At 46.0% G+C, this 22737-nt stretch overlaps 1 protein-coding gene across 1 annotated transcript; it reads right to left on the reverse strand.

Moving 5' to 3' along the window:
* Window positions 1-1670: 1670 nt before the first annotated feature.
* samd10b (sterile alpha motif domain containing 10b) lies at window positions 1671-21757 on the reverse strand. Its single transcript, XM_067240608.1, has 5 exons — window positions 21742-21757; window positions 16956-17137; window positions 10778-10946; window positions 6903-7043; window positions 1671-1693 (listed from the first exon to the last, which is right to left on the reverse strand). The coding sequence occupies exons 1-5, from the start codon at window positions 21755-21757 to the stop codon at window positions 1671-1673; spliced, it is 531 nt and encodes a 176-aa protein (XP_067096709.1).
* Window positions 21758-22737: the final 980 nt, after the last annotated feature.

Raw genomic sequence — 22737 nt, forward strand, 5'->3', positions numbered from 1 at the left:
GGTTGGATTGTTCTCCTCAGGGGAGCAGGAACATTTGCTACAACATGTTTATCTATCAGTTTTGCTCCAAATCCCCCACAGCTAGCACAGTCTCAACTTCAATACAGGTTGTTCCTTGACTCTAACAACCAAAATACTGTATATCTATGCAATTCTTGATCTTCTGCTGTACTTTCTAAATGCACTATTTGTATGAGGCTTTGAATAAAAGCATCTGCTAAATGAATTAAATGTTTGACGTCATGTAACATTGCCTTTCTGACCCAGTGTAAGTGCTAGTCCTTATGACTCCAGTTGTCCATTATATGTGTAAGCAGGACAGCACATTTCGATAAGGGTTGAAGAATATGCCTCCTAAACATCTAACTCTACTGAACCAGCTACTGAACCATACAGACACAGACAGTACGCATAAATACTGCAACTTCATGCCTTGGAAAGTCCTGATTCTAGAAATTCTTAAGGGAATATTTTAATCTCCCAGTCAACTAGGGTTAGATTATTGCTTTATCAGACACAGAGGACACAAACAAACAAACACATATAATCTCAATGTCAGCATGTCTACCAAATTCATTTAATCTGTAAAATACTAAAGGTAAAAGGACATGGTATCTACATAGGCCTACAGTTTCATCACTCTCCTACGTTCAAATATATGTCGGTCAGCCTCAGCAGTGACATTGTTCATCTACAGTACAAAAAGAGCATATGGGGCAATAGCATTCTGCACACTAGGACACAGTTCCAAAATATAAATGTAAAAGATAAGAGTGTGCTTTGGGGATTAGAGTGCAAGACAACATGAACTGTATGCTGTGTGTAACTGTAAATCTATCAAAACTATATATATTCCCAAAAGAAAATCCTGAGAGGAGAAAATACATTGTGAAGTATGAGGAAGGAATTTAGCATGACCATCATCAGTAGCATAATGAGGACACATTCAGACATGTAACAACAGTGAGGATCGATTCAATTTCCTTCATCTTTACCTTGCTGTGATACTTACTTCCTAAGCAAAAACTATTAGGAGCCGTTCACTCTAGACCTGTTTTCAGACCACAAAACTTTACGGAACTCAGTATGGAAGTATTCTGTGTGGAAGTGTTTAAAGGTATGGATATGATCAAATGATGACTAGGAATTAAACAGACTGTGACGGAGCCCTGAAGCAGCTACGAGGTGGAACCCTGTTGTTGTGAGCAGAAATGGTACTTAGCATGACACTACCGAGGAATCTCCACTCTCAGGAATCCCTTCTCACATCAATGTCAGCACGGCCCTTACTGCCAACAAGAACAACAAGACACACAATGGAGCCATAATCTTCAAGTTCTGATTGAACATCCAAGCGTCAGGCCAATAAAGTGGTGGCGATTGAATCATGGGGAGCTGTGGATCTCATAACTTCTCTCTATGTTACAGTGTGTGCCCTAGTGTTGAGCAGGGGATTGTCTCAGTCTTAGTCTTTCTCACGGGGGCTCAGTTCCTCAGCTTGACCAGGGTGACTGGAGATCCTCCAGTCTCTAGTTTATAGGCCCTTCTATTCTCCTTTCAGAGGATTCTGCCCCGGCATATCTGCAGAATGCAGGTCCTCCTGCTGCTACTGGAGAAGGGCCGTGCCAGAAGAGGAGGAGAGACGACTGCCAGATGGATGGAGGGACGAGCTAAGAGAAGTTTCCAAAGGAGGCTGCAGAAAAGAGAGAAAAAGCAACAAAAAAAAAGCATTATTAAATAGACAACATAATTAGTTATCGCTCACTCCATGGCCTTGCACATGCACACATGCACATGCACACACGCACACAACTCTGTTTCATCCAGGACCCCTGCCACTTGAACCCCTGCCAATCCTTCCCATCCTAAGACTTACATCCAGTCTTTGAGGACCTTTCTAATACATGAATCCTGAGTTCATAGCCTTTTACTGACCTCAATAAGATATCGTTGTTGTGCCCTCTACAATAGGAGTTTATTTACATACCCGTATAGAGACTGTAGATGGTGAAACCATTAGTGAAGTAAAGAAAAAAGCAAAGCACTCAGACTCACAGTGGGCATATTCTCAAGCATAACATTTGAAAGTAAGAAACTTTTGGGGATATATGGCCTGCGTGACATTAGAGAGACAGGAAGTGTATAGAATCGGGTGGTCAGGGAGGGAGAGAGAGATGGATGGGCCAGATGTTCAACCATCTCCTGTCAGGATTTATGTGAAGGGGAGGCAGATGGGATCATAACTCAGATGCACACTTTCCTATGTGAGCCTGCTAGTCTCTAGTCAGACAGCACAGTCCGACCGACAGCCAGATCCACAGACAGCCAGATCAACAGACAGACAGACTTGCAGACAGGCAGACAGGGAGACAAACAGACAGGCAGGCAGGCAGGCAGACGGATGTACGGCATCATATCTTAGTTATCACTCTTCCTTTGGCCTGCCTCTCTATTTCTGGAGACAACAGATGTGCCCAGTTGGTTTCCTTGACAACTCGCAGTTGTCTCAGCCTGAGGTGCCTCCAGGTGACTATGGGCAGCAGGCTTTCTGAGTTTCAGATGAATGGAAAGCAAGGGAGAGGGGGGCAGACGTCTGGCATTTCAAGTCTGAGTCTGACTCCCCTGGTGGATCGAGATGAGGAGCCACCTGTCTCCTTAGACACAGACATGTTTAACATGGCTGGCTGGTGGAGACAGCGGCTGTCTACCTGCTGATCTTTACAAGATGGGTTCTTATAGCTTAAAGGAGAAAGGGAGAAAGGGGGGGGGGTTGATTAGGGTTGGGGAAGAGGTGTGAAGGTATACCTGTGTTGAAGAGGAATGTAATATTCTTCTTTCGTGTGCCTCCCACACTCCCTGGTTGAGCCCATTCATCTATTAAGCACAGTTCAGTGAGTAGACAGAGCCCTGCGTGTGACTCTAAGGGGCTCCTCAAGGGCACGGAGCATCAAAACAACGCTCCCAACGACAAGGTTACCCTGGTGAGCGCTCCCACAGCAACTGAAGTGTTGCTGACAACGGTTTTGGAGAGGTGTGGGGGGGGGGATCGACGTCATTCTGGTTCTCCGCTAATTACCACTGAGACTTTGAGACCAGCCAGATGGCAACACACACACACACACATACACACAAAGCCTAGGAAAGAAGACGTTCCGAGGAGGGACAGACAGTTTACCATAGAGAGAATAAACAAACAAAGAGACACTAACATGCCGAGGCTAGGTAGGAGTACACTGCTCCCATGTGGCCAAGCCAGGTGTTACTGTGTTACCTCTGTTACCGCTACACTGTGTTACTGCTGTTACTGTGTCACTGCTGTTACTGTGTTACTGCCGTTACTGTGTTACTGCTGTTACTGCTGTTACTGTTGTTACTGCTGTTACTGTGTTACTGCTGTTAGTGTGTTACTGTGTTACTGTGTTACTGCTCTCACTGCTGTTACTGTGTTTCTGTGTTACTGTGTTACTGTGTTACTGCTGTTACTGCTGTTACTGTTTTACTGCTGTTACTGCTGTTACTGTGTTACTGCTGTTACTGTGTTACTGCTGTTACTGCTGTTACAGTGTTACTGCTGTTACTGCTGTTATTGTGTTACTTCTGTTACTGTGTTACTGCTGTTACTGCTGCTACTGCTGTTACTGCTGTTACTGCTGTTACTGTGTTACTGTGTTACTGCTGTTACAGTGTTATTGCTGTTACTGCTGTTACTGTGTTACTGCTGTTACTGTGTTACTGTTGTTGCTGTGATACTGCTGTTACTGTGTTACTGTGTTACTGCTGTTACTGCTGTTACTGGGTTACTGCTGTTACTGTGTTACTGTGTTACATCTGTTACTGTGTTACTGTTGTTACTGTGATACTGCTGTTACTGTGTTACTGTGTTAATGCTGTTACTGCTGTTACTGGGTTACTGCTGTTACTGTGTTACTGCTGTTACTGCTGTTACTGTGTTACTGCTGTTACTGTGTTACTGCTGTAACTGTGTTAGTGCTGTTACAGTGTTATTGTTGTTACTGCTGTTACGGTGTTACGGTGTTACTGCTGTTACTGTGTTACTGCTGTTACTGTGTTACTGTGTTACTGTTGTTACTGTGTTACTGTGTTACTGTGTTACTGCTGTTACTGTGTTATTGTGTTACTCTGTTACTGTGTTACTGTGTTACTGTTGTTGATGTGTTACTGTGTTACTGCTGTTACTACTGTAACTGTGTTACTGGTTGCTACTGCTGCTGTTACTGTATTACTCCTATCCCAGACACACAAGCACACACACACATGATTCTATGAGATATGCCAAGAGGTTATGAATTCATAAAGATACAATGCTGCCATCCATGCATACTGTAGTTTATTATTTTTTTAGGAGATGAATGCCAGGAGATGTGTCCTGCGGAGAGTCTTGGAGAGCTTTGAAAGGAGAGTGATCAATATATGTTAGCACACAGGTTTGCGCTAAGTAAATACGCACCCATGGAAAAGTGACTTTCAGACAGTGGCACGCAAGTACAACAAAGACCCAGGCACTGCCATGCAGAACAATGGAGCTGCTTTGTAAGGCCTTAACAAAGCCACTGAACACATTCAAAAACTGGCTGCATGACACACATACACATACACTCACACAAATTACCCACCTACACACACAGACACACACAACTCAATTTTTATTTACCAGATATTCTTTCTCATTATCTCTGCCTGTGATTGTGTGGGGAGCATTTTTGGAAATCAAGTATTGAGCTGTGAGCTAGTGAGAATCCAAGAGCCAGATTACAGAGGAGCAGAGTGCAGGGCCAGGGGACTGCACTGAGGCAGGCAGCTGGTCCTCTCTCTCCCCTCAACTACACCTCCATGTAAGGGCTGGTTGCAAGCTCCATTACTGAGGACATACCATGCACAACAGCCTACACTCTACCTACCTCCCCCCTCACAATCTCCACCTCTCCCACAATCCTCATCACCACATCCGAGTGGTTCTATACAGTAGTCTCTGCCCCCTATGTTTGATATATATTTCTGCCCTGCCTTGCATGTCATATCCCATCATCACCCTGACCCCTCTCCACAACTCTCCTCTCTCTCCCCTCTCTCTCTATGCTTCCAACTGCTACAGTAATTCATGTCATACCCTTACCCATTTTTCCTCAATCTCCTCATTCTTATCGACCCACAATGCCTCCACCCTTGGGTGACACACACACACACACTGATTCCAGATCCATCACACATCATTCAATCTCATCAGTCAGCATTGGAAACAGCATGCCCACATATAGAAGAGACACACAGGTGAACGGGGCTGATTACAGAGAGAAGCAACACAGTGATGAAGGTAGAAAATAAGAGATGTAAAGAAAAAGAAAAGAGGAGATGAGAGGGAAAAGGAGGAGGGAGGGGGATGGGAAAAAAAGAGTCTTGAGAAAACACTTCAGGGCATATCAGGTGAACTTCTAGAAATTCTCGAGATTCTAGAGGATCTGAAAGTGACCACTTCGGCATGTTAGTGTCTCTTTGAAAGACCACTTTAACAGCACACCATCATACGTCTACTCTTGCTCACCTGGCTTACTCTGGAGTTGGTGACTGATCGATATTTAATACTGTGTTCAGTTCTAGAAGATGAATCAGGTATGACAGCCTACAGGGCTTCAATCTCAGTTTGAGATCTGGCATGTAAGAACAATGACATGGTACTGAGAGCTTGTGGTTTAGGGCATGGCTGGCAGAAGCAGATATGAGAGAGACAAGGACTGAAAATGTGGAATCTGGGATACCGTCTAAGACTCCAGGCAAAACTTAAATAAGCATCTTGCTCACGCAATTGATCTGAGACCGGCTCCACCTCGTGGGTGGAACGTTTAGGTGATTTGTCTGGTCCCTATAACCAATCAGGTCCCCTACGGTACAAACAGTTGTTGTGTGAAAATAACTGAGCAGATATTAAGACAAACTAAATTCACAAGGCTGGGACCAAAGTTCACCAACATAGAGATCATTATTATCTCATTATTCCTCATGGATTTCTGCATCAAGATTTATCGATCATTGTATCTTCATCTGGGGTCTCAATAATACCTGAGCTGCAAACACAGGTTCATTTACCACAGAGTTTGGAGATACAGGCTAGTACCTCTGGTATGGACTATAAGCACAATTTTTATTTCCTTTACAATATTATTGCAAAGCTTGACAAGAATAAGACAATGTTCATTTGAAGATTGTTTTTGGATATTAATAAATGTTTTGACATAACTTGCCAACATGCTTTTGAAAGAATGCAAGAGCACTGAATTACCAAGTCGGAAACAGCATTTTGCTATGTGGGCAATGCTTTGGTCGTTTGCCACCAGCTCATCATGTTGCCTACAGACTTGCAACGTCTCCTTACACACACACACCCCATCTCTCACCCTCACCCAGCAGAACCTCAGGTGTTTTGTGAGGGCACCCAATTAGCTATCTCATATAGCTCAGAGTCAAGGCCTGTTGAACTGGTAAATTACATTTGCTTCACTCTATTAATAAAAGTGTCCTACACAGCATTTTAATTTCCATAGTCTCTCTTGAGTGAGGGGCACCAAGCACACACTCAGACTGGCATTGGGACTTCCAACCATATCTGGTGGGGGACGCACGTAAAGGCAACATTAGTTCCAGGAGGCGATCTGTCGAGAGGCCATCTGTCTGTCCTGTTCATCCAGCCTGTCAGAACTCATTGGCTGGATCAGGTTATTGATAACTGTGTTTAAGTAACACATTGCTCAGCCTGAGGAAACGTGCTAAATCTGAACACAAGCCTACACCTCAAAACTACACCTCAACACTACACCTCAACACTACAGCACACACACAGCCACACACACAGCCACACACACAGCCACACACACAGCCACAGGCCTGACCTCTGCTGAGCAGCTGAAGGTTCCGGACCTCCTCTCGAACCTGAAGCTGGAGGACCTGCTGGAGGACTTCTTGTCTGAGCGTCTCCTGGACGATGCCCATCCTCTGCAGCTTCTCCCCGTTGAGACGCAGCAGCGCACGCCCTGGGCAGGCGAAGGAGGGAGGGGGAGAGAGAGAGGGGGCTGATGTTAGGAGACCTGACACGCTAGAGGAAAGTTCGAAACAAAACCATCTGAGGAACCATTTTCTGCTGTGTTCTGGCAGTGCTACTGTGTGGAGGGAGGAGCACGGGGGGGGGGGGGGGGGGCTGTCTTTAGGCCTTCTAATATGCATCTGAATGTCAATAGTATATTTTCATGCTGGGTTTACCTAGTTAATAACAGTGAACACATTAGTACAATAAGCATCTCTCCTGCTCAGCTTTACAAAGGGTTATTTCACTACACATTTATCATGCCATTACCCAGGATCTAAACATCATGGTTTATCATGTGCACACACACTCACACTCACACACACACACAGCAGGGCAAGGGATTTGTCCTTCAATGGTGAATCTATCATACCTGCAGCAGCCCTGTGTGAGGTCCGAATCATAATTAGACTCATTACTCATGCTGTTCCCTTTCAAAATCAATCCATCCATTCTCATTTCCCCTCAGTGAACATGGACAAATCTGTTCAAACACACACAAACATGCAGACACATACATTGGGGAAGACATTTAACCCGTGCTTGTTATTCCTTGTCATATTCTGTAGCTGTTTAATGCCAGACATGTAGCCATGTTAGTAATACATATTACTGTGTCAGAGGAGAGGAGAGGAGAGGGGAGGGGAGGAAGGGAGGGGAGAGGTGAAGGGAGGGGGTGAAGAAAGGAGAGAGGGGACGAGGAATTGATAGCCATCCTAACCGCTCCCCCCTCCTCTCTGACTATGAAATATAAATGTCCTTAATAAAGTGTCAGCAGTGATCTTTTATCAGGGAGAATATAGAAAGGTAGAACTGATTCCTGTGTCCTGATTCCTACTCTTATGTCTGCCTGTGGGCCACTGGGCAGTGAAGTCCTCCCCTTCCATTCTTCTGATATTTTCTTTCTTCTCATTTCATATTAGATCTTTCCCCTTTGTCTTCTCAGCGGTTGGTGGTAGTCTTATGGACAAAGGACTAAAGTACTTGATGGAGACATTTATTTCAGTTTCGTGCTTCTTTGTCTTGTACTCAGAACTCTCACACTTCCCCACACAGAGAGGTTGCTACTCCTCAAGGATGCAAAACAAACACACATGTCTTCTGCTTCTCCTTACCTGTATTGTGTTAAGTCATTTTTGTATGATGCATACAAATCTGTCAGGATACAGCTTTGTGTAACAAACTAGGATTATATTGTACTATTATTAACATGGATTAGTTGCCTCAGTTCTATTACGTTATTCTATAGAATAGACTACAAGACAGCCCAGGATGGGATAGGACAGGAGAAGAGAGGGAGAGAGGAGAGCAGAGCAGAAGAGAGAAGAAAAGAGGATGAAAGTAGAGGAGGAGAGGAAAGGAGAGGAGGGGAATGGAAGAGAAGAGAGGAGAGGAGGAGAGGAGAGGAGGAGAGGAGAGGAAAGGAGAGGACATTGACCTACATTCTGACAGAAGGTGGACACTCCACCTCCACTGAGGCTGAGTTTCCCCATGCAGCTACCACAAAGGAAGATGTCAGAGTTTGCCTCCTGGCTACTTCAAAGAGACAATGCTTCAACAAACAGCAAGGTTACCTCTCTTAATGGATGTATGCGTGCATACGTACCCATGAGTGTGTGAGCATGTGCTGTATTTCCAAGACATTGTTCCTGCTGTTTGTCTGTGGAAGGGATTGGGTTCCCCTCTGATCTACAGTCCTTTATCTCCATGCCCAGGGGCTTTTAACATTTCTATCTTTCTGTTTCTCTCTCTCATGAGACACACAGACACATCCTTATCAAGTCAATACAATGAAAGACCACAAAGTTTAAAGAGCAGAGTAGAGAGTAACTTTTGTGTTTTGAATCATATCAGCTTGAGGTTTATCACACACACAAAAACACACACATTCACCCCACCCTCAATGCACACACACACACACACACACATCTCCTATTCCCACTACTCTTTGCATCAGTTGGTGTGTCTCCTTCCTGCCCCCAGAAACTGTGTGTCCTAGAAACTACTGGCCTTGGTCTCCCTGGAAACAAACGAGACCCAGCTGATGAATATAGCTCCAATCAATTCCTCACTGACAGACTTGATACAGTCGCATCCAATAATGGCTTGCAGATAGACAGAACGGAGTTGTCAACACGAGAAAAAAAAATGGAAGAGGAGAAAACAAAAGGTTCTGTTTCTTCTGGAGAGACAGACATGTTCTATTCTCCCACAAAATTAATTGGTTCTTAACAACTGTCTGAGGGCAGGCTGGAGCTGTTACTGTCATGGCCGTGAAGATAACAACACTTTAGTCAGACAACAGAGAGAGGACTGAGAGGAATATGGCTCCTTTCATGAATATGTTTTCAATTTATTTCTGGTGTGAAAGGGCACTAGGACTGCAGACGGTAGCCACGCACACACACACAATGAAAAAAGGTACATATTGTATCAGCTACCTACATTCCAACCATGGCAGACATTCAGAAGGCTGTCCGAACACACTGAGTTCAGTCCAGTGGATACAGACCAATACTACCACCTGAGCAGTGTGTGTACAATTCACCATATAACAATGGCCATTCTCCAAAGGGCCATACTATAAGCTGTTATAGCAGTAGAATGTTGCTGGTGTATACATAAAGAAATGTGTGTGTGTGTGTGTCCCATGTGTGTGTGTGTGTGTGTGTTTGTCTGGGTGTGTGTTGAGGGGAGATAGCTGAGTGAACACATAAAAGAGGAGTTCTGCTTTTGCTGCTACAGTGGCCACATCCTTTTTGATGGGTTATCTGTAACCCTGAGGCAGACAGATACGTAAAAGAATGTGTGGCATATATGTGTGTGTGTGTGTCTATTGTGTCTCCAGGTGTGTGTGTGTGGGGCGTGTGTTGTGTCTCCAGGTGTGTGTGTTGTGTCTCCAGGTGTGTGTGTTGTGTCTCCAGGTGTGTGTGTTGTGTCTCCACGTGTGTGTGTTGTGTCTCCAGGTGTGTGTGTTGTGTCTCCAGGTGTGTGTGTTGTGTCTCCAGGTGTGTGTGTGTGGCGTGTGTGTGTGTGTCGAGGTGCTGAGTGAATAAGTGAGTGGTGGCTGACCCTGCAGCAGAAAAAAAGCAATCTGTTCTCTGTGAGAGACTCTGAAAGGAGCTGCTCCATATGTCTACCCTCTCAAGGCTAAGGCAGTGTGTGTGTGTGTGTGTGTGTGTGTGTGTGTGTGTGTGTGTGTGTGTGTGTGTGTGTGTGTGTGTGTGTGTGTGTGTGTGTGTGTGTGTGTGTGTGTGTGTAGATGTGTGTGCGTGTGTTTGTGTGGTGGTTACAGTAAACCATTTCTGTTCCCATAGCTTTCCCTTTCTTTCATAAAAGACACAGGGTTCATTCTTAACCAAGCATGAATGCACCTAAATCTTCTTTGGGAGATTTGGATGTAAACCGTCTTTAAGTTCGCTAGTTGAAAAAGCTAAGCTCTGGAACCAGGAAACTAAAAATAAAACTTGAGTGAGATTTGATTTCAAACAGTAAGCCTTTCAGCGCCTGTACTGCTCCTACCTTCTGGACTAAAACAACTTCAGGAAAACCGCAGTTACATCAACTACATCCACATCTCCATTGACTGTTTATGGGCATGCTGACACGTGTGTGTGTGCTGTGTGTGTGTGTGTGTGTGTGTGTGTGTGTGCTGTGTGTGTGTGTGCTGTGTGTGTGTGTTACCTGTGATGGCATGGTGGGAGAAAGCCTCCACGTAGGTCAGGTAGTTGTGAGGACAGTGCTTCTTGAGCCACTTGCAGACGTCCTGCTGGGTCCACAGCACCACTGGTTTGGACAGACTTGACAGCGTAGGACTGGTGTGGTACACAGTGAAGGCCTCGCCTGGACGCAGCTGAAGCGCACACACACACAGACACACGCACACACGCACACACGCACACACAGGATTATTGGTTGCTTTTTCATTTTTTTCAAATTGCTTAAAATACATTGTTCTGTAATCACTTTTCCACTTGAAAAAGTGGAAAAGTTTTTTGTTTATGCAATCACACACATGCACATGCAAACACGTGTGCACATTCACACATACACGCAGACACATTTAAAAACATCAGAAAACCAAAAGAACAGCATAAGGTGTCAAAGTTCTCAGGGAAAATCCAAAACATCCTTTTTTCCCTGCTAACTAGCGTCAAATGACTTCCCTCCCCTGTATGACTACACAGTTTGCTTCTCATTACGTACATTTTTCACAACAAGATGTTCGTAGCCATGACTACATGCTGTACTGTATGTAGTTCCTAGGAGACTAGACTGTGAACCCACATGTATCACTCTATTGAGATTACCTGTACCTTGTGTGTACGTGTTTCAATTGTGTCACAATATTGTACATGCCCTTCTTTGCTTGTGTGTACGTGTTTCAGTGTGTGTGTGTGTATCTATGCATGTGTGTGTATGTGTGTGTGTGCATGTTTGGGTGTGTGTGTATCGAACCTTCTATTTTCCAGGTCATCTCACATTTTCAATCAGCAACAAAAGCTCTGACTGGTACTGCAGCATCGGTTGCCCTAGTGTTTGTCAGCCTCATCTCTCACACACACACAGACACACGCAAAGTAAATGGCCACTGCCAACAATTTTCCCAGTATTGACAGTGGGCTGGGCGTGGGTTAATAAGGCTTGTTAATGAGGTCATGGACAGTTAATAAGGTTGGAACCAGAGGTCTTTCCTCCCCATTTCCTCTTCCAGAGAAAGATTATTCATATGACAGAGCCAGTCTCTGAAGACAGCATCTCTCTCTCTCCTCCTCTCTCTCTCTCTCTCCTCCTCTCTCTCTCTCTCTCCTCCTCTCTCTCTCTCCCCCCCCCCTCTCTCTCTCTACATGCGTGGCATGATAAGAAAGACAGGATTGAACAGAAGTCACAGATAGTCTCCTTAACTTCCACTATGAAGTGTGGCTACACAGACACAATGACAGACATTATATTCAGTAATATAATCTGGATTTTGACAGAGTGGTTGTGCAATAATCTCCACTCACTCACTCTCTGCCTGACTCTCTGTCCACATTACACATTCATATAATGCATGTTACATCTCCAGCCATACGCTCATATCCTCACCCTTACAGACACGCACATACACATAAAAACACGCGAATACACACACAGCCACTCTTAGCGGCCTACTGGCTTGATGTTTTGTTTTGTAAGCCTTAATTGAAAACTCTATCTTTACGCTGTAGTATGTATCTTGTTGCCCTAATTACGTGCATACTTCAATCCATGCTCAATAATGTGCTTGAGCCTTCTTAATAACCCCAAATAAAATGCTCCCCATCCTTAATGAAGATTGAGTTAGTGAAGGTGTGAAAATGCTCGTTCTCACAGATAATTAAGTAAAGAATCATGCTGAAGTGTTTTCTCATTTTTGGATGGCCAGTCTCCCGTGAGGAAGGGAAGTGTCTCACTGTCTCATTGCTTCACTGTGCATGTTGAGGTAAGGGATTCAGCACACTGGTGTAAGACAGGGGGGCACAGCAAAATGGAGAGAAGAGAGAGAAAGACAATAAGAGGGAAGAAAGGAGAGGAGAGGAAACTAGAGGAGAGTTACTGAAACTGACCTATCAGTAATTTGACTGGCTCAGAATTCCGGTGAGTAATGGCCTTCATTATGAGCATCATCTCACCCCATCCTTTCACACCTCCCTCCCGCCTTCACTCTCTCCTCTTCTCTCCTATCCTTCCAGGCCATCAATCAGGGCCTATCTGCTCTTGCCAGCTCTCTGCTGGAGTGTTCACCCTCAACCCCTGGAGATATACTTCTGTCCAACAGGAGACACTCCCATTCATTACACATGAAGGAGGAGGGTGAAGGGAGGGAGGAGGAGAAAGAAGATGTGTCTGTGTTAGAGAGAGAGAGAGAGAGAGAGAGAGAGAGAGAGAGAGAGAGAGAGAGAGCATGCAACAGGTGGTAAAATAATGAGCAGCAGGAGGGACAGTAAGCGAAGCAGGGGGGAGGCAGGGGGGAGGCAGGGAGGAGGCAGGGGGAGGCAGGGAGGGGGGTAGAGTGACAGCCCCCTGTATCCAACATCAGTCCTCCTCCACGTTCAGACAGTTTCCCTCGAGGCTCAACTCCGGCAGCTAAAAAGGACACGGCATTCCTTCCAATATGATCTTCCTGTGTCTCCATTCTTTTCTTCTCCATCCTCTCATCCTCCTCAGGAGCGCTGTTCCCCGTTCCATTAAACCTATCATTCCATCCTGCCATCTTCCTTCGTCCCTGCTTTCCCCACATCCCTTCCACTCTCTCTGGACCTCTGTATTGATCATTCCGTATCTCGCTGAGTATCTTCAAGCCCCCTCTCCCCTTTCTCTTCACTTTGTTCTACGCTTTCTTTCATCCCCTTCTACTTTTCCATCTTTCATTTCTGTCTTTACCCTCCCTTCATCCACAACTCTCTCTCCCTCTAGGTCTACTTATCCATAGTTTTTCACTTCTCTCTTCTTCCCTCCTCTCCTCTCCCCTCTAACTCCTGCTACACGACCTTGAGCATTACGTTTTTCTCTCCTTAGTCTCTTTGTGTGCGTGAGTGTGTCTGCACATCAGTGTGTGTCCTTGGTCCCCCCAGCGGAGCTGAATCAGGGATTACTGGAGATGCTAAAAAAGTCCAGGGGCTTCTTATAATTCACCCTCTGTGACTGATAAGCTCCCCTCCCTGCCCCAGCCTAGCTACTCTCCACCTCTAGTACGCCCCCCCAGCACCCCAGCACCCCCCAGGACCTCACAGAGCCCCCAGAACCCTGGACGACTGCTCTGCATCTATGCCACACCCCCTCCCTCACTGATCAAAGAGTCTCAGCCAATTAGTACAAGCAACTGTGTTTGTGTATGTGAGTGTGTGTGTTTGTGTATGTGTGTATGTGTGTGTGTGTGTGTGTGGGGGGGGGGGGTATCGGTGTGTGTCGATGTCAAGGAGCTGGGGCAACAGCAAAGTCAGAGCCATGGGAATATTTCTCACCTCCCTCTTTCCCTCGTCCCACCCCTCCTCCCTTTTCCCAATCTCCTCTCTCCATCCAAACATCCCACAGCTCTTTCCCACCAACATCCTTGGTCTCTCTTTCCTTTATCTTCCACAAGGCCCTTACCCTTACTCGCTCTCTTCTTCCTATGCCTCAACCCCTGGAGATATACTTCTGTCCAACAGGAGACACTCCCATTCATTACACATGAAGGAGGAGGGTGAAGGGAGGGAGGAGGAGAAAGAAGATGTGTCTGTGTTAGAGAGAGAGAGAGAGAGAGAGAGAGAGAGAGAGAGAGAGAGAGAGAGCATGCAACAGGTGGTAAAATAATGAGCAGCAGGAGGGACAGTAAGCGAAGCAGGGGGGAGGCAGGGGGCAAAGTCAGAGCCATGGGAATATTTCTCACCTCCCTCTTTCCCTCGTCCCACCCCTCCTCCCTTTTCCCAATCTCCTCTCTCCATCCAAACATCCCACAGCTCTTTCCCACCAACATCCTTGGTCTCTCTTTCCTTTATCTTCCACAAGGCCCTTACCCTTACTCGCTCTCTTCTTCCTATGCCCTCCCCCTCTCCCTTCTTTGTCCTGTCATTACTCAGTCAGCCCTTTAATCTGTCTTTCAACCCCAGAGACCCAGGCAGATTTGAGTGGCCCAATCCTCCTTCCTTCCTCTGCTTTGCACGGGTACATCCTCTGTATCTCCTTCATACGTCTCTCCCTCTGCTCCTGCTCCTCTCTCTCCTCCGCTCCTCTACAACGCAGGAAGACTGCAGATGTCCCTGTGCTTCCTGCATCCTTCAGAGTGTGTCCTGCTGCTGGAACCCTTCATTCTCTCTGTCTCTTCTGCCTGTCCCCTCATACTGCTCTCGCATTGGTTCCCTGCCGGCCTCGGAGCATGTCGAAGTCCTGGGGTGTGTGCAGGCTTACCCCAGGAGAAAAGAGGCGCAAGCAGGGATTAGTCTGAGCTGTGGAGATCCTTGACTTCAACACATGGAGGGAGGTAAACTGACACACAGGTCGCTTTGTATCTCTCACTCTTTCTCATTCATGTTCTATCTCCGTCTCTCTCACATTACATTTTTCTATCTTCCATCCATATTCTTCCAGTCTATAGAGCTGATCCATTAGGCAGAGGGAATAAGAACAAAGCTTGATGGTCTCATTATCCAGAGCTGGTCATTTAGCGCTCCCCAGACCCTGTCCAGCTTGGTGTCAGCTTGGTGGGTCAGTGACTAAGGCTGGTAATGAGGACACTAAACTAATAACAGAACCATCTAACCCAGCCACACCACCACGCAATTTAAATTCAGGGTCACGCACACACATGCAGTCGAGCACGCACGCACGCACACACACATACACACTGGTTGTAATGGTGCATGCAAAGCACAGCAGCTGTCATCTCGCCCAAATGGTGTCTACTAGCTTTCAATTTTTTCTACTCGTCTGCTTCTCTCTCTCTTTACAGTTCTCTCACATACAATCCATCTTAATGATTTTTATTCAAATTCTCAACGTAGTTTGGACTGAACAGAAAACAGACGTGTTAGGACAGGAACTGAACCATCTCCATCTGTCTCCTCACTCAGGGTCACGTGGAGGGTTGGTTTGTAGGAAAGCCAACTACGGGGGAATCATTCACAAACTTACACATAACTGTACTTAAGCTCAAACTGACAGAACTACACTATCTATCTAGGCTAATAGGCAGCTTCCTTTGGGTATTCACTACGTACGCAGACAAGCTGGGATTTGTCTCATTTAACTTGTTTATTCATTAGTGCGGATGAGTGTAAACCAAGCTCATGGAGTCTAATCTAATCATCTGCCCTCTGAGAGCTAAATCGACATTCACACACGCGCAAACACAAATAAGAGTGAAAAGGGGGGAGAGAAAGTTGACCCTAAAGCCTGTTGAATAAAGCATTAGATGGGCTTGCTGTTCAAAGTCCCATAGTCATCATAAATATTCTCATGGCATAAAGGAACTTCAGGCTCAATCCGCTGGAGTTGAGCATGACCACACTGAAGGAGCTTCTTAAAGCATCCGTGAAGAAGTTTTTCCCAGACTTCTCTAACTCTGAGGCAGCCATTCTCTTCTAAATAATTGAATGTCTCGTGTTTCTGCACGCGTTGCTCCACTCTCTGCAACACATGTTTTCAAGAAGACCCTGAAGAAAAGACCCACTTCTCCTCAGGCTCTCTCCAGGCCCCAGCCATCTACAGTACAATCAGGAAGATCGTTACACCACAGGCTGTTTTAGGTCAAGCACTGTACAAGGAAGTCCCAAAATAGATTGGGCCTTTTACTTACTTTGTTATGGCCTGTTGTGGATCTTCCCAGATGGGATTCCACATTGCATGAGAGCAGAGAGTGGAAGTAACTGACATTCTGGAGTATGTCACTGCATGCTAACATGACCTCTTGATAGACACCGCCATCCAGCCGACCAATCAGCAGTCGCATTGCTGATGCTTCTTCCATGAAAACACGCCGGTAGCTCAGATACAGGTTATTGGACCGATACAAACACTAAATAAGTGGTCGTTTACACTCTTATGTTGTGACAGAACTATTACCTGCATTCCAAGTCTATGGTTCAGCAATCTGTGCTGTTACGTAACCCGCCTCAGTGTCTCCAGCACGGTGCTACTACAGTACCTGTGTCTCAGGCGATGTGGAGCATCAGCAATAACAGCCCCCCCCCCCCCCCCCCCCCGGGGATCCACCAGAGGACAGGAGCCGCAGCTGGTGAGTGAAGCAGGCTTGCACACCTCGCTGATGTTTACGTATGCAATTAGATATGTAGATCTTGTTCTGCACAGCTTCCTTTGTCAGTATGTGTGTGTGTGTGTGTGTGTGTGAGTGTGTGTGTACCTGGATGCCCTCTGTGCCAGGCTGCTGCAGTAGTTTGACAGTGCGTGTGTGGGTGGTCTTCTGGCCGCGCCCATCGTGCCAGGTCAGACTGCCCCCTGCGCGGCGAGGCAGCTGGTAGCTGAGCTCCTCGGCAGACACTGTGTGCTCCAGGGACGCGCGGCAGAAACTGAAGCTGGACGCCGCTGGAGGGAGGGAGGGAGAGAGGGAGCGAGAGAGAGAGAGAAAGAGAGAGAGAGAGGGTTTTAAATGTACTGTAGCCATACAGCGATGACAGACCAAAGGAACAACAAGACAAAGCCATGGTGAAAATTCCATAATAACGGCAGTAGTTTTAATTTAGCTAAGTACAAGGTAACGATGGATTCATGGAATTTCAATCATAATCCTGAATTCAAAACATTTCAACAGCAATTGCCCTAAAGAGATCTACCTCCGCCCTCCATCTGTCCGCCTGTCCCTCCCTCCATCCCTCCATCCCTCCATCCCTCCATCCCTCCATCCCTCCATCCCTTCATCCCTTCATCCCTCCCTCCACCCTCAGTCCATCTGTCAGGCTCGTGTGAGTGACAGCTGTTGGGAGGTGAGTGCAGGGAGACCAGGGAGAGGCCTCCTCCCAGAGACAAACTCTCAGGTGACTGAATAATCTCTGTTGCCTCCACCCTGCGCAGGACCCCTCACACAGCCCCGGGGAATCCTTCACACTAGCAGAAACTGTGTGTACGAGCGTGTGCAGAGCTGGTATTCATTATTCATTTTCATGTATAAAAACATTACTTCCACAGACAGTACATAACTCTAGTATTCAGTATTGTGTGTTATCTCATATATATAGAGGCCCATATGCAGAATCTTTGGCTGGCAGTCTGTCTCCCACTTGCCAGCTCTTGTCTAGCAGAGAGAGAAGAAAGAAAGCGTTGGGATACTTTCAACTCTATCGCTCTCTCTTTTCCTTCTTTTCTTTAGAATTCACTGCCTTCTTTTCCTTCTTTCATTTCACTCTATTGTTTTTCCAGATGCACGCATCTAAATAAAGACCCCAGTTTCTCCCTAAATGATCAGCCTCTGTGAAGCATTAGGGTCTAAATGGAAAATGCTCCAAAGACCTTTCTTCCTCTCCTCCCTTCTCTCCCTCTCTTTTCTTTGCACATCCCTTGCTTCCAGTCGGCTGTCTTATGTAAGCATTACTGCTGGCATCACTACAGTGATTAGGGGCACAGAAAGAACTTGCCAAGTACAAAATATTTAATGAAGGATGATACCAAGTATGATACTAATGCACATCACAGTCATGCACAAAAGAGGGAGAGAAATAATACTAAATTCATCTTGGTTTATTAAAAGTGAATATCAATGGGCCCAAATGTGCAATTGTTCCAATGTTTACTGAAAGTACTCAGCACTGAAAGGACTCAGAATGATTAAAACTTTAACGTTCAAAGGATTCCATTCTCTGTTCTCTCTCCCTTTCTCTCACCCGTCTATCTCTACCATTTCTGTTTCCACATTGATCGTGTGGCATGCAGCTCAGGCTGACACGGTCAGTGTGTCCATCAGAAAAGGGAGGCTACAAATTGGGTTCATGATATAGTTTGTTTATACAATTTCTTTACATAACCCTTGGGCCCATCATATTGTGATATTCCCTATCAATAACTGCCAATTCCCTCACTGCTCATATTTCATGCAGCTAAAGCTAACACAATCAAGTTTTCACTTTTTGAAATGGAAATAATCTGACAGTTGATTTAACTATTGTGGTGAAGGAAAAGCAGTTATGGTTTGCCTTTATTTGGAGACAGCTAAAAACTCAGGAGAGTTCAGCCAATCCAAAGAGAGCTACATGACAGATGAGGCTTCTGGGAAACCCCAGCCTTCAGCAGAGCGAGGAAGAAGGAGCATTCAGGTGAGCACGAGGGAATCCAGAGTTCACAGAGCCATGATGGAGAAACCAAAAAGGAAAGAAAAGATCTGAAAGAGAGAAAAGGCAGGGTGTAGTGGTCTGGACCCCCCCCCCATTTCTCCTTCTCTCCTCCACTCTCTCCTCTCTCTCTCCTCTCTTTCCTCATCTCTCTCCTCCTCTCTCTCTCCTCTCTTTCCTCCTATCTCTCCTCCTCTCTCTCCACTCTCCCAACCCAGTCCACTCTTCTTCTGTACTTGTACGGACTACATCAACATCCTTCTCCGTCTCCCCTGTATACCCCTCTCTCCCTCCCTCCATCTCGCTCCCGCTCTCACTGGCTGTCATGTCCAGGTGGGCGGCAGGGCAAATACAGTCCAGCCCTGATCTCATTACTGCCACTCACACTGAGGGGGAGGAGACTGGAGGGAGAGTGGAGGTAGCGCAGAGCCCAGTTACCGTAAAGACTTGTCAATCATAGTCAGCTGACCAGAGAGGGAGGGGGAGAGGGAGATAGAGAGAGAAAGAGAGAGAGGGACAAAAGGCAGTTGATGAATATTCTAGATACAGCGCCTACGTTCAAGAGCATTTTAATGTGACCTTTAAAGGTTACTGTACATGGCACATTAACATCCTGGTAGGCTAAGCACTCAGTTCCACTCTGCTCTCAATCAGTAACCCTGATGATCACTCATCTTCCAGCAGTCATACCGCCCCCTCTATGAGCTCCCATTTACATCTTAACCTCTGGCTCTGGATCCACAGGAAAATAAACCCTACCTCTTCATTGAGCTCAGCCAAATGGGATTAACAACACGCCCTATCATTGACACATCGCTGGAAGGGACAGGACTGCTCCTGGCTCTACTGGCAGCCGCTGGCATCAGCTGGCTTCTGCTTTCTCCCACATGAGGAGAACTGGGATCGGGCTGCTTCAGGGGTGTCATACCGTGAAAAGTATAGATTCCTAACGTAGGTTATAAGATCTGAAAGGATTAATGATTTGTCTGATCTGATGTAATTCCAGGCGCAAACATGTCCATCAGCAAGTCAGCAGGAAAGACTCCATGTCCTCTACTGTCCTCTCTGCCTGGCTACATACATGATCAAATTAGGCGTAGTCAACGTCCCTCCCCCATAACCTTTCCCGTAATTTATTTTGTATATCATTTATTTGTTGCATACGTAAACAGAAGGGAAGGGATGAGAGGAGGGGAGAAGAGAGGAGAGGAGAAGAGGAGAGGAGAAAAGAGAAGAGTTATTTCCAGTCCCAAACACGCACACAGAGGGGTAAGAGACTCAGACAAGGGCAGACGGTTCCAGACAGGGCCTGAGGGGCTGTGGAGAACAAGCTCTAATAGGTCACAAGAACACAAGTCAGAAGGTCTCTGAGCCTCAACATTTGTCCCACCTCCCCCTTCAGCGTGGTACCATAGTGAAAGGGAAAATCTCGGAGGTATGCATTTTTGAAAGGACAATTAGCAATTATGTACAGTACCCCTAGAAAGTAATTCCAAGCCAAATACCACAATAGATCACTGGGCAGTTTTAGACTTGTGTGCCCCGTCCATAAGAGAACATTTTAATTTAGTCCCTGGACTGTTTTTTCTTCTGAATGTTTCCATTGGCCTTAACCTTGTTATAGGTGTGTATGTTCTCCACACACACACACCAACCACTGATTTTGCAGAGTTTGTTATGACTGAGCCAAGATATGTTAGCCAAGCCACCGTACACTTGACACCAGCATAAACTACAAGCATGAACTCTTGGCACAGCCAAGCCTAGCAGCTCTACACCAACTACCAATCATCTCAGGGATAAAGTTTCTATTTAAAGTCAAAGGTGTCCATAAATCTATTTCCCAACAAATCCCCATTACTGCATTCCTCCATAATCTGCGAGTGGCTGAAACGTTATCTTGCATTAATTTCACGCCTGTGTAACACATTTAACATAAATAACTAAATACAGTATCTCCAGTAAAAATACATAGCTCAGTTTCTCTATGTGTGAATGTAGCTCTACTCCCTATTTGTCCCTGTGTCGCTGTCTGGTGATCCCCAGGCAGCACTATCCCACCAGACCCAGACTCAACCAGGAATGAGCCATGAAATGACAACATCTTCACAGAGCACGGGGAAGGAGGGAAATCTGGTTGAGGCTGAGGACGCATAAATATATATATAAATGAAGCTCTCTTTAAAAACCCTCCAGGGTCTTTTCCCATCATGCACTGCACTCCATTATCCACGGCGATATAAAACAATACTGTGAAGGCTACTGTGAAGGCTGGAGTTACTTTTCACAGCGTATCAGTGTTCCTTCTATCACAGATAGTCCAGAATTACACACTGACTCTAAACACATTGTGCGTGAGGTATGTTTGTGTGTGTCTGTGTGAAACAACAGCCATTGTGAGCCAAAATTATGATCTTAATAATTATTATTATTAAGTATTAAACCTTATTAGTATCATTATTAAGTAGCTTACATAAATGAACTGTAAGTCCACTACAACATCAAGCTCCTGGTCACGCCTGTGCTAGTGCAGGACAACAGGCACGGTGGCCCTCTAATGGGATCCTGTGTTTCAGCTCTCTCTCGTGACACTGTCGCTCTGTCTCCTCAGACTGGAGAGGGTCTGTAGGGGGCAGACATCCCTGACCTTAACCACCTCTTCAGACAGTCAGAGGATTGTTCATATCTTATAAAAGAACCCTTCCCCCGCCACACACACACACACACAATCACCTCCCTCTGTGTTGCTGTGTGCTCACAGTTTATAGACCCCCCTTGGTCACAGGCAATGTCACTGCAGGGAGAGACGGTACTATTGATTACCCCCCCAGAGTGTCAGATAAAACACTATTACAGATCCGATAGCACACACACACACAGTCATTAGTGACAGTAATTTCCTGACTCTATGACAGGTGCCCTTCATACTGTAGTGGAGGTGGGATTTTATGCTGGGACACGTTTAGGTGAGGAAGGCACATACTCGAGAGGGTGAGAGTCAGTTGGCTTTTCAAGAGGATAATAGGGTGAAGGAGGAGCCAAAGCACGGCTGAGTGAAAAGATGGAAGGATGAGAGGAGCAGGGGAGTGGGTGGACATAAAGAGCTGAATAGGGAAATCCCGGGGCAAAGAGCGGGAGGAATTAATAAATAGGTGAATGGGTCAGACCAGGTGGGGAAACCGGAGAGTTGTGAAAGGAAACAGGAAGGCCTGGAGGGAGGAACTATTAGATACAGGGAGAGAGGGGGGGGGATGAAGAGAGCGCGCGGTGTGAGAGGTCATGACAGTTAGATGTTCCTCTTTTATTTCCCGCTCTGTGCCGGCTACTCTCGGCTCTTGTAAGACGACGTGCAGCCGCAGATTCAATCTGGCTCACGGTCGATAACTCAGAGCTGCCCTGAATGATTGTCAGCAGAAAAGTGAAGAGCGGGAGTGGAAGGAGGAGAGAGGGAGGGTGACAGGGAGCTTATCAGGGGAGGAGGAGGGGGGACATACGTACTTATGGGGCTCATATAGTCCCATCAACAGGCTCACCATACACTAGGATAAGAAACTGTGATTGTCCAAACAACCTAACATGGCTTCCTGTTACTGTCTGTTCCTATCTTACCAATGTGGAGGCTTAGGAAAGCTAAACAGGAGATCTCTCAGATAGAGATTTACTTTGAAAGGGATGTGCTGTAAACATGCTGAAAGCGCAGTTCTCATATCTCTGACGCTGTCTGTCAGGCTTCCCTTTGTCAAACCTGAGCTCTAATTAGCAGTCCTGGTATGATAAGGCCACTGCATAATGCTTATGTTAGTGCAGCACAGTAGAATGCTTCAGAACATCAAGCTAATGATGGCAGAAACAAATCAAACTAAA

The sequence above is a fragment of the Osmerus mordax genome, chromosome 7, assembly GCF_038355195.1.
Source record: "Osmerus mordax isolate fOsmMor3 chromosome 7, fOsmMor3.pri, whole genome shotgun sequence".
Lineage (NCBI taxonomy): Eukaryota > Metazoa > Chordata > Actinopteri > Osmeriformes > Osmeridae > Osmerus > Osmerus mordax.

What these genes read in the sequence shown, in the direction of transcription:
- samd10b (XM_067240608.1), bottom strand. An exon ending in CTGGCACAGAGGGCATCCAG is followed by an intron (nt 10,947 to 16,955) that starts GTACACACACAC and finishes TGTGCGCTTCAG; the next exon opens with CTGCGTCCAGGCGAGGCCTT. An exon ending in CCTTCAGCTGCTCAGCAGAG is followed by an intron (nt 1,694 to 6,902) that starts GTCAGGCCTGTG and finishes TCTTTTCTGCAG; the next exon opens with CCTCCTTTGGAAACTTCTCT.